Genomic DNA, 13,051 nt, shown 5'->3' with positions numbered 1-13,051 from the left:
CTAAGTCGATAAAAAAAATTAAAATGGAAGTTGTACTTAAATATTACTTATATTTCATTAGGAAAATTAGAAAAAAAAATTCATTCCTTTGTTGACGGACCCGGGCGAAGTAAAATATGTTGTTAGGTAAGGTAAATATTACAAATTTTAAGTCATCTTATTTTTATTCTGCTATAGCTAGATATAAACTATAGTTTGGCTATCGTTCATTTTCAATCTCATATTGACGAACCTTTTGTTTTAATATTAAATGACCACAAAATAACGGTAACATGGTAATTCAATCAAATTAAATGAAATTATACCTTGAAAATCTTACTTTCGTTCAAATCCTAGAGTAACAATTATAATAACTGATGAAAATTAGATTTCAGGATAATAATTTTTTTCCAAATTTATTATAATAAAAAAATTTATCACAATGAGTTTCATATTTGGTTAAATTCAAATAACTTATGAAAAGTAATAAAACCTCCATCTCTTTTTTTACATAAAAAAATTCGTAATATATTTTTATACACATCATAACCAAAATCCTGGGATTTTAAAAACACATATGATAAGAAATTATGATAGAAAATGTAGTAAAAAGGCGTAAAACGTAGGTTTATCTTCTTGCAGATGGTAACATTTATCTAATATTATAGAAGAAAAATTGATATACATTTTTTTTTTATATGCAAGAGGAAAGCTTTTTTTTAAATAATATTTAATGTAAATACAAGCATCAAAATGTAGTTTAAAAAAGGATTTTTAACAATATTTTTAGTATAATTCTTAACTCTTTTATTATTTTTTAAAGAATTTATTAAATAAATAGAAAATAATAATATGTATTATTATATATATAATTATTATTATTATAAATTATATCACTATTATATATATTATATATTGTGCCCCACGAAGAGGTATACGCTTTTGATTTAGTATTACTCGCCCATTCCCCGATCGATTATATTGAAACTTTACAGACTTTTAACGAAGGTTCTAAAAATGCTCTATGAAAATTTCAACCTTCTAGGATTCGTAGAAACATAATGGCGGCTCTCAGATAAAAATATGAATTTCAGATAAACCAAAATTTTATTCATTACAAAATAGCTGGTAGAAATGATTAAAAACAGATAATTAGAACTAGAATAATAATAAAAAACTGTTAATAATTTAGTCATGGTTATGACTATTTACTTATTTTATTCAATTTGAACGACCCTTATTCAATACTCAGTTTTTGGTAACTCAAAAACTGCTTAACCGATTTCGCTGAAAATTTGAGGAATTCGATATTGACATAGACAACGATTGATATAAACAATGACAATCGATATAGACGATATCGCTCGATGTACACGACGACATTAGATTTAGTAAAAGAAGGTTTAAATTATTTATTTATACATTTATGATTTATATAGTAGTGAGATTGGTGAGGTTTGAACTATGGTAAACATTCTAGGAATAGCAAAGCATACAATTCCTATAACTTATCAATAAACGACCTAACAAATTCTTTAAAAAAGTAAATCCCCTTTAAAGGAGTAGTAGAGTACCCATTCATCTGATTTTTTACTTTCCTGGCTATTTAGTTAAAATAAGCAGATTTTTTCATGACCCTGTCTTAAAAAAATATATATTGAAGCACTAAAAATTTCTGGAAGGATGTGTATATATATATATATAATGTATGCATGTTTTTTGCTTGATAATAATTGTCTGAATAAAACTAAGAAAAGTAATCAACACCTTGATCAGAGCCGCTTCAATAAATATCTAATTAATTATAAATTGAAAAATAAATAATATTAAAATTCATATAAATTATTTAATATATAAACGTATATAATATGAAATTACAATAAAAATAGATTTTCATCAATTTTAACAAAATAGATGAAAATATTAAATTCAAAAAATAAATAAAAAAGAATCAGATGGCGTTAATGAAAATTATTTTATCCTATTTATATAGTTATGTGCACAGGGCTCGGCCCCTAGCAAGAAGCTGATACCCCTCATACTACCCCACGGGGGCTAAGGCTTTGATCTAAGGCTTTGAAACCTTCGCTGGGCTAATACGAATGTATCACGAAAATTTGAAAGCGATCGGTCGGTTTATTCTCACATGATGTAATAATAATCGAGGGGTTATTAGAGAATAACCCCTTGATTTTAGGGATTAATAAAAAATGAACAAAGCAATTTAGCGCACGTTGATTTTCTCAAACATTACTGTAGGTATCAAGAGTTACTGATGACCTTGATTGAACACATCGGTGCAGTGTAACTATAGGGAGAATCGTCAGTTGAGCAATGGCTATCATGCAAGAGAAAGCAATTTACGTACTATGGTTTCATGAAAGCGGATCTCTAATTTCTGTTGGCCTTGATCCTTCTAATAAAGACTCAGGTATCAGCAGTTTAGGAAAAAATAAGTGTAGCACACAGAAAAAGGTGCTGGCAGACCTCCCGTCTCCGAGGAAGTTGCGGATCAAATAAGAGAAACTGTTCAGAGAAACCCGGGTAGATCGACTCGTCTGAGTTTAGAACTGGGATAACCGCAATCGATAACTGTGAAGGTTCTACACAAGCGCCTAAAACTTGATGCATATAAAATTCGATTGTTGCATGCAATTGAATATGAGTATAAACCACGCCGTAACAATTTTGCAGTGAACATTCTTGATAAAGTGAACGAAGATAATGAGTTTATAGAAACAGTAATATTGTCTGACGGAAGCTACGTTCCATGTATCTGGTTAACTGTCATAACTTTACGATTTGGCGTAGCGAGAACCCTCATGCCGTTCAACAAACACAACGTGATAGCCCGAAACCTTAACGTTTGATGTGCGTTGACTGCTTATGAATCGATCGGACCATTCTTCTTTGCTGATCCAACAGATACTAGCGATAGTTATCTAGATATGTTACAGGAGTACGCAATACCGCAAACTGAACATCGGCAACCCAACTTTTACTTTCAAAAAGATGACGCATTACTAAACTGGGATTCACGTGTTAGGACTACTTAGATAAACAATTTTTTCAACTTTTGATTGGCGGTGATGGAACAATTCGCTGACCACCTCAATCACTGATGTTAGACCACTCGATCTTTTATTTGGAAGTTCATCAAAGACAGGGTATACGCAACGAAGGTTGTCGATAATAATGAACTAAAGAATCGAAGGCGTAAGTACTATAAACAAAAGTGTTTGAAATGCTCCGTTCAACAATAAGACATGCATATAAGTAAATTGCTTTGTTATTTTTTTATTAACATCTAAAATGCACTGAATATATGATCATTCTGTACACTTATTCATATTATATTACATATTTATACGTATAATAATAAAAAAAAATACAACAAAAACATAAAAATGTACGCTACCTTAGTCTATAAAAACTATTTGTTTGTAAACAAAACAAACCAATTGAGTAATTCCTCTGTGCATAATTTTCTGATAATTAACTATGCACTATTTAATTTTATAGATTCTTTTCAGATCTGTTTTTGAATACGTAGTCTATTTTTGTATTGATATAATTGTTTTTATCCCCTAATGTAAGCACACATTTTTAATATAAAACGTCAATTGGATTCTTTTTGATAATTATTTCAAATATTGACTATTTTATTACGTATGAATGATTATCATTATTTGTTTTTTCACAATTTTAAATCGCCAGTTTTGAAAAATAGGAAGTTAAAAAAAAATCATAGTATGGAATTACGACTGTGTATGATACAAGCGCCCTATTATGCGGGCAGCGCACGTCCCACGTTCGTATTCTCTCTCAAGTCGCCCCCTCTCAATTGTAATGTCCCACATAAACAGCAAAAAACATTTCCTTTCCAACAACCCAACCCATTCTTTCCTACGACAATATTCATTCAATACAGTGCATACAGTATAGGTTTGTTTTCAGCACAGTACAATCGATGGCGTCACAGTATGGTTAGCATGTTTTAACACTCGACTTCCCATTTTTGTTTAATCATTCAAAAAGTTTTGCTATCCCTGATAAATTTATTATTAATGCAGGACACACATTTCTACTATTCTTGTCTTTATTTAAATAAATTAAAATTTTAGCAATAAATCGTATAGTTTTTTATCTTTGAAACATACATTTTAAAGATATATTATTACGATCATTTTAAAAGAATAAAATGTCCTTTAAATTAATAACAGTTTATTATAACTTAAGATTCTTTTCTTAAAAATAAAAATATGCCTTAAACTATTTTCCAACATAATCCTAAATGTTATCAGTCGTTTTTAAGATTGGAAGAGGAGCTCGATGATTCCTTAGTTAGTCGCCTATTTTTTTAACTATTCGTAACAGTTTATGGAGATCGTCAACAGTCTGCATGCATTTTCTCAAAAATTTATTTAATTTCGGTAAATAATGAAGTCAAATCCGGACAGTTTCAAGTATACATTCCGTTGAAACTTTTTCAACTCTTCTAACCTTGTTTGAAGAACATCATGATCCGCGTTGTCAAGGAACAAACACACCCCATTAATGATTAGGGCACTTTGATTTATCTCATCGTAACTGTTTAATTTTTTTTTAGTAACTTTCTTCGTCGATGGTTTCATCTCAAGACAGTTATTCAGAATAACAGATTTCCTCTCTTAAAAAAATCGCTGATAAAAGGTTTATGGTTGAAGGTGTTTGGACCTAACATTTTGAGTTTTGTCGAAAAATGATGCTATTCAAGTGGCTGTCGTTTAATTTTAGGTGTGCAATGAGACACCCTCTTCTTCTCTCTCGTCATTATACGACCCAAAAATTCAACCCCTTATGTACTTTATTAAGATATTCGAGAGAAACATCTATTTCTTCTAGTGTATTCTGGTGCATTCAAAAACCACTTCACATAATCTGGTGCATTCAAAAACCACTTCACATAAATCTAAAAAAAAAAAAAAAATACAGAACGACAGCCAGAAGAGAGATTTGTATGATCTTCATCAATTTTGAATTTTCTATTTTGTTGGTTTGTTATCAGAAGTAGTTTATCTTTAAACGGGCGATAATAGTTTTCTTCGTGGTAAACGTTTTTGCTCATTTTGTTGACTAACCGATACATTTGCCTAATTATATCATACTTCTTCATATACTTTCAACTAGCTGTAGATTAATTTCTGCTGGCTGAATTTCTTTTTTTTGGAATTTTTAAAACTAATTAGCGATCGAACTTCACAATAAGGAGGATTGGCGATTAATATGGCTAATGAAATACTATTGATAAATTAGGTTTCATCCACTCAAGAGTACGGAGCTAATTGACAACGTCCAAACGAGATACGGTTCCGGCCAGGTAGGCAGTTCGCAATGTCAACTTATATTGTTAATATATACAAAGAATTTTTAAATAAAAATTACATTTTTTGACATGTTCTTGACATTTAAAAATTAAACGAAAATATTTTAATTAAACTTTTTCTGCGGACAAAATATGTGTTAAGGGTAAAAATGTATTATTTAACACTCCTAAGAAAAATTTTACTAAATTAAAATTAATAAATGTATTACATAACTAATTTAATTCAAAATTGAATCATCCCATAATATCGTGTAAAACCAGCTAAAATCGTTCAACCGTTATAATCCGGCTTGACTCTGTTACGATAACAAGTATGTTTACGTACAGAATATGTAACATCTTTAATCAATGTACATAAAACTAAATCAACATAATGTAAAATTCTATTACTATTTTATGAAGTTTAAAGTGATTAGAAATGTTGGGTGGAGAAGTTAGGTAACTTACAAGTGAGAAGGGAATTAAACCTAACATAATCACTAAAACAGCCGTCTTTACTCGTCAAACATAAACAGTTTATATGTACAGAAATGAACATGTTCACAATGTGGATGGGTACATGTACAAAGCAGATAGAAAACAAGGGTTAAACGAATGATGCCTATAACTAGATAACAATGATTTAACCACGTATTCTATTGTACCAATCGGTTAGTGATTTACAAAGTTTTGATTTTTAAAAAAATATATTTTAAGAGTACAAAGATTCATAAGGGGGATTACGAAAGTAATTGAAAATAACGTATTTTTTCTTTTTTCACTTTTCATGTTGGATCTTTAAAATTATCTAGAATACAAAAGACGTCAATTAAATATATTTATTTACAATTTTTTGGTTTTTTATTTACAAATAAGTAAACTTTAAAGATTTTATTTACTTTTCACATTTTTGAATATACCTGTACAACAATTTAAAAAAAATCGCTTAGATAGAATAAATGAAAATTATCTGAGCACATATTTATGTACACGATTGAAGGGATGTAGAAATTCATGAGTTTTTTAATTAGTGTTATGGAAAAAGAAAACACCATCGACAAGAGTAATAGTATTTCTTAAAAATAAGATTTAATAAATTGATGGGAAAATTTCTAAATTGTTTACTAACGCAATGAATACAGAAAAAATGAATAGCTCTGAATAAGACATGGAAATAATAAATATCTTAAACACTTTTGTAAAAGTCTCGGGATTTTACTTTAAATTCTTAATAGTAGAAAGCAGAAATTAATATATATATATATATATGTTACCATGAAAGACCTATATCTGGCAAATGTCGGCACATACCAAATACGTCGATAAAAGACCGAAATATTTGCTTATTCGGAGCTTAGGAGCTCTGGCGGGGTTCAAAACGAGAACTAAAAATTAAAAATAAAATCATCCAATACCAATCTCTAAGATGAATAAATTACGAGACCTCGTAAACAAAGGAAGTTTAATTTAAGCCAAATATAACCTCGTCTACTTAACGTTAAAAATAAAAATTATATATGTTATTCCCCACCATTGAAGGCGATTAACCAAATTCACTGCATTTATAAAAAAAAATTAATCAAATTTTAAGAATTTTATAAATTTAAAGGGCCAACCAGGATATACAGAATATGTTTGTCCAACTACATGGATGAACGATAACAAATAAGTGGTCAGATAGTTTGCTCTTTGTTAAATTTTTTTATAAAAATATTTTTATTCAAATTTCACCATCAGTGCGAATTGAATGTCATGAATTTGATTAACCACATCCAATGTTTGAGAATAGTATATATAATTTGTACATTCAACGTTAATTAGGCGAGCGTAGGTTATGTTCGGATTAAATTTAAACTTCCTTTTTTTACGAGGGTTTCTCGAAATCTATTTACCTATTTTTATTGGGTGAGTTGTTATTGGGTAAGTTTTTTAAATCTCTAATTACCGTTTTGATCACCACCAGAGCTTATCTTTATCGACATATACCGACGAAGGTCCAAATGTATAATAACATAAGCAAATATTTCAGTCTTTCACGGACTTATTTGGTATGAGTCCACATTCAAAGGAAAATATTGACTTTCTCTAATTTTGGCTTTTTTACAGTAACATATATAATAATAATAATAATAAAAATAGTAACATACATATGTAAACTTTATTATTTACAAAGAAAAAGCAACATTTAACGGTTGCTAAATAAAATTCAAAAGTTTTATTTTTAACAAAAAATTCATAGTTTCTCAACAAAAAAAAAAGTCGTTCGCAAAGAGTAGATTGCCATTTTGATAATTTGACAATTAACAGAAAATACTGCTAAAATAAATTAGGTTGATACAAATATAAAAAACAGATAAAGCGTTCACCGATACTTATTCAAAAATTAAACTCATGGTGAATTAATGAAATAATTCTAATCAAAAAACCGGGTACAGATAAAGAGATGAAGAATCTTTTCAACCGAGAAATTATTAGAAATTTAGAAATTAGAATTTTTAGAAAAAATATCTATCAATCTCGGTGGCGGAGAACGGGCTCAATCAATTCCGCCCTCCGCTACCCGACTCTCTTTTTCAAACCGGTCAGTTGCGTTCCGGTCATTGCTAACAACAACAAAGTTTCAACACCCCCAACCGACCTGCTTCTTGGTGTATTTGTATTTAGGATTTTTAGATTATTTTTTGGCTTACCCTTCTTAAGTCCCAACGACATAAACTGTCGTTATCATTACATCCAGACAGAAAAAAAAAAATATAAGAAAATTTACAGAATACATATTTGACAACTTCATTTCTCCAGATGCTATGTTTCCTCCAAGAATATGGACGGATTTTCGCGTTTCAACGAATCGTACGATGAATAATTGCGAATATTTTCACGCACTCTAGACTTAAAATCTCAACAAACACAATGGAGTTGATGTTTTGAAAAATTTCCAGGCTGATACATACATCAAATTAAGAAGAATAAAAAAGTAAGAATATATAAACGGATAGAAGAAAAGTAAATGTATCTTCGGGAAGAAATGAATAAATTCACAAGAAAAATATGTTCTCAAAAACAGAATGTACAGGCTGTCTACATGAAATTTTTACCAATAAAATAAAGTAAGATAGAAGATTGACAGAATTATTATAAGTAGTTAGAAAAACAGTAGGAAAAAGATTTTAAAAAAAGTAAAAAATAAATTAAATTAAAAGTTACACAGAAAATTGAGAAAACTGTTAATTGGTTAAACAAACAGCACAAAAAATAGAATAAAAATGTAACATAGAGAAATGACAAATTTTTATAAGGGGCTACACAAAACATATTCTGTAATTCCTTTCCAAGGATATCTACAGGAAATCACTACTAAGTGTGAAAAATGTGTTTGCTTTTCACTGGGGTATTAAAACCACAAATAATTAGAGAAAATAATAGCATCCATACATATTATTATGATCAATTTTTCGGAATAGTAAGGTACAATTTCCTACGTGTTGAACGGGTAAAATTTCCTACGAGGGACGCAATTGACGGGTTCTTTTCCAGGCGGACGCAACTAACCAACGTCCGCGGAGAGAACGTCTCGGGCTTTCATCCAGGAGTCTCGGGTTCGAATCCCGGTACGCTACAAAATAACATTTCCATATTCCCATGTACAATCTTCTCAAAGCTTCTGTGGTGAATTAATTCATCAAGTAAGCATAATTAGACTTTTGTTTGTCCTTAAATTAGAAAATCAGCTCCACAATTCTAGTAACTAAAACAAAGGAATTTAAAATTAGTTAACTATTATGGATAAGTTTGTACTTTTAACTCAAAACAATCCCTAATTGGTAAAAATTTAACTTGACAAAGTAGCGAAAACTCCAACAACTAAGAAATAACGAAAAATTATTTTACACGAGTAAATAACTAATGTTTTGACATAAAAAAACTATCAAACTACGAACAATTTTAACAAAAATGAAATGCTGCTTAATTTTTTTAGTCATTTTCAGAAGTGGTCTTACAGTGCCCTTTAAATAAATTCTCAATAATAAAATACTAAAAAAATTTAATTTAGCAAAACGGAGCTACTTTTCGGTATAAGACACAAGCAAACATAGGACTATAAAATTTTAAATGGAAATAGTAAAACTGTGATGCATCATTTTAAGGGACATTCAAAAATAAAACTTTTGACGTAAAAAACAAACGACAACAAAAATCCCGATCAAAATAAGCCATTTAATATTTTCATACCTAGTTTCAAAAATAGCCTACAGTTAAAACCCAAGCAATGGTCTTACAAATACATTGTTTTGAATAGAAGCATTTGCTTAATTTCTTTTTTAATATTTCACTTTTAAACAGTTTTTTTTTCAAAATGTAAGTGATAGATGCATTATGGACCGCTTTTTGAATTTAATTGTGAAAACTATGTAAATCGTCGCAATTTTGATCAGAATTCTTATAACTAAAGAATTTACATCATATTAATGTTTTTCTTTTTTATGCTTTTAAATTGCTCTGTACAACCCCTCCTTATTTCATTAAAATTTTTAAGTTTCCCCCAACTTGGGGCCTCCTAGGTCCTTGAGGTATAGGTAACTAGATTTTTAAGAGCATTTTTTAAATTTATATTTTTACCTCTAACTATTAAAAAATTATTTAAAGGTTGCCGTACTTTATAAACGCTAAAATTTAGCCCATCTTATTTTTTGTATTTCTACATTAATTTACTAATAACACAAATTTGTGTTTTATTATAGTTGAATGATTTAGTTCACCACATAACTGTAAATTTTGTTCATAGATATACGATATAGAATCAAGTTAACGGAATCCTAACTTTGGCTCAAATTTAAATCCTAGGAATATTGAAATAAATAAATAAATAAATTGAAATCTCTTCCTTAGTTACTGAAAAACTGTAGATACAAATTTATTTGTAAACGATATATATATATATATATATAAATACAGCTAGTTTTTTTTAACTGATTTCGTTAGACTAAAAGCATATCACATAAGAAAGAAAAAAATGAATAAAAAAAGTTTGATATTAGGTTACTTTCTCCATTATAAAAAGAGGAACAGATAAATTGCATTTATATATATATATATATATATATATATATATATATATATATATATGTGTGTGTGTATATTAAAAAGAAACCGAATCCAATATTAGAAAGGAGATAACATTCAATTTTTTAAAATTTTTTATTTTTGTAGCGAATAAAAGTTAATACCAAACATGAGCATGCATCTTATCTTAAAACACGGTACATACTCTGGTAGGAAGACAAGTTCTCAGTTATTTCTATAGAAGGTTGAATAGCTGTAAATTTAATATTAAAGGTTTCAGAGCTCCGGCTTTAGGAAGTTTGTAAAGGGTTAAGAGACAGAGAAGATGGGGGTTTATAGAGGGCGGGTGAACTACATATAAGTATCAAAAGTAAAATAGAGAGCACTAGGTCTTAACTAAAATATAAAAAAAATGAATCCATTAAAGGACACCAGTTTTACTTAAGTAACTATGGTAGAACGTTTTGTTTTTTACATAACACATTTTTATAAATAAATTTAATTCTATTTACGATGAAAACAAATCAGAGATATTTTTAAAGAATCAAATATAATATTCTATCGAAAAAGAGAAAACTAAGTAAATCTTTCAAGATAAAAATTAGGAAATCCTAGGATACGTATGAAATTGTAACCTATTACCTAACGAAGTCTTACTTGTTAATAAGACCCGTCGAAATATTGCCAAAAACGTCCTCTCCACCTTTAAAATCTTATCTTATTGAACTTTCCTTTTTGAAAGCTTTTCAAGATTTAACGCTAAAGTATGAATTGTTAAATGGAAAAAACAATGTTGATTTATGACATTAGCATCACCTAAGGTAATTTTTTAGATAATTATATATTTATCCAGATTTTGTTTTCTCCGGGTCCTGTTTTCAATGAGACACTAAAATTTGTTTCAAAATGTCCTCTTGTTTCACACCTTTTATAGCCGGGTACAATACTTTTACTGTTAAGTTTTCCTCGTTGAAATATGTGTAAGAAACATATCCGAGATCGTAATAATAGAAAAAAAAATAAAAAATAACATCCCTAGATTCAGGATAGTACTGACGGTTCTAGGGATGGTGAACACCGACTTTAAAAAAGTAAAATGAATAACCAAATCGAATTTGAATATCAGATGAAAAAATATTGTGTGTTGATAGATGAGTTGAAAGAAAAAGCGGATGTGATAAGTGAAAAAAAAACCAGGATGTAAAAGAATAATGATTTTAGATAATGTCAAGGTCAATATCAATTTTATAAATGTATAGAAACAAAGAACGGGAACTCTTAAACAACTTTTCAACCGTTAAACGTAAAAAAATAAATATTGTTATTTTTTATAACAATTTAAAAATAACAATTTAATTTATAAATTATCCTACTTCTAAACAATCTATTTTTTGGTATGAGACCAGAATTAAGGTTATAGAGTTAACCACTTTAGAAACTAGCAATCAAAAATATTAAATGGCCATTAAAATAATGTTGTAACTTGAACTTTTTTAAATCAAAATTATTTTTTGATTCCCTTTAAACTCATTCCAATGCATTAAAATCCTATCGTTTACATTTAACAACTTGAACTTTCTTTGATGGTGGATTTTGACTGTGGTGGTCACAAAACAACAAAATAAATCGTTTTACATTTTTCTTCGTCTAACGAATGAAAAGTTACTTTAAGGGTTCCCATACTTTTTAACACTGTATGTACTCGTATGTGTGTGTACAGTTGTATAGTGGTCAGTAAATAGCTGCGTCCTTTATTCTTATCATAATTTACCTTTAGCTTATTACAGCTCTACACATAACCAGACCAGGATATTTTGTTAATTATAAATAATAGTAGAATGTTAGAGAAAATAAAAAAATTACATTATTGGTTCTCAAACTTTCTACCACTTGTACGAAAGACTACCGTTAATCGTTTGCATCACCTCTACATACACAAATTTTTGAGTATTTTTTGAATTTAGGAAAGTTAAGAATTATAAAATTTCAATTTAGGTAAATTTTTACCGAGATCTAGAATTTCTTAGTGTTATATAACTGTATAGAAAATAAAATTAAATAATCATATATTATTAAAAAAATAAGATAAATAAGTTAAATAATAACAATAATAATAAAAATAATAATAATAATAATAATAATAATAATAATAAAATGAACAAATTAAAATAGATTTTAAGATCTATTTTGAAATAAAGTTAAATTTTACAGCTGGATGTGCTTGGTACATATCACCCTTTCCATCATTTTAAATTGACTTCATCAAATAAGATTACGCAGATCAGATTTAGCAACAAAAAGTTATCCTACAACAGTTAGGATAAGTTCAAACTTCCTGTCACAAGTTTAAAACATTCTTGAACTAACTTAACTTTCAGTATCTGATTATTACTAAGTTAATTACTAAATTGATGTACTAAAATAATAATAATAATAATAAATATTCAAAAATTTATCTTTAATTTTGGAATTTTTAGAAAAGTAAAAAAAAAGAAAAAATTAGATTTCAATACATTAAAATCAACCTAGTATTTGTAGAGCACAAAAGAGGAGTATATAAATATTAAAGGTTCTGATTGTAATGCCAGACGATTAATTAGCCAGTTCTGGTTAGAAAGGAAATAATTTTTTTCTTACATAAAAGAAATAAATATAAAGAAACTGCAG

General features: G+C 28.4%; 2 protein-coding genes across 3 annotated transcripts in view; one reads left to right on the top strand and one right to left on the bottom strand.

Moving 5' to 3' along the window:
• Window positions 1–13,051, bottom strand: part of Nos (Nitric oxide synthase) — a 752,676-nt gene that overhangs the window by 290,341 nt on the left and 449,284 nt on the right. The gene's annotated exons all lie outside the window — the stretch shown is intronic.
• LOC142323217 (cilia- and flagella-associated protein 299-like) overlaps window positions 1–13,051 on the top strand; it is a 63,427-nt gene that overhangs the window by 35,750 nt on the left and 14,626 nt on the right. Inside the window, exon 4 of the mRNA XM_075362570.1 lies at window positions 3,801–3,918. Within this exon, the coding sequence (XP_075218685.1) occupies window positions 3,801–3,918 (118 nt within the window). The remainder of the gene's footprint in view (window positions 1–3,800; window positions 3,919–13,051) is intronic.

This window comes from Lycorma delicatula, chromosome 4 (genome assembly GCF_047948215.1).
Source record: "Lycorma delicatula isolate Av1 chromosome 4, ASM4794821v1, whole genome shotgun sequence".
Lineage (NCBI taxonomy): Eukaryota > Metazoa > Arthropoda > Insecta > Hemiptera > Fulgoridae > Lycorma > Lycorma delicatula.
The sequence above is the reverse complement of the archived record's forward strand: the minus strand, read 5'-3'. Positions and strand labels throughout refer to the sequence as shown.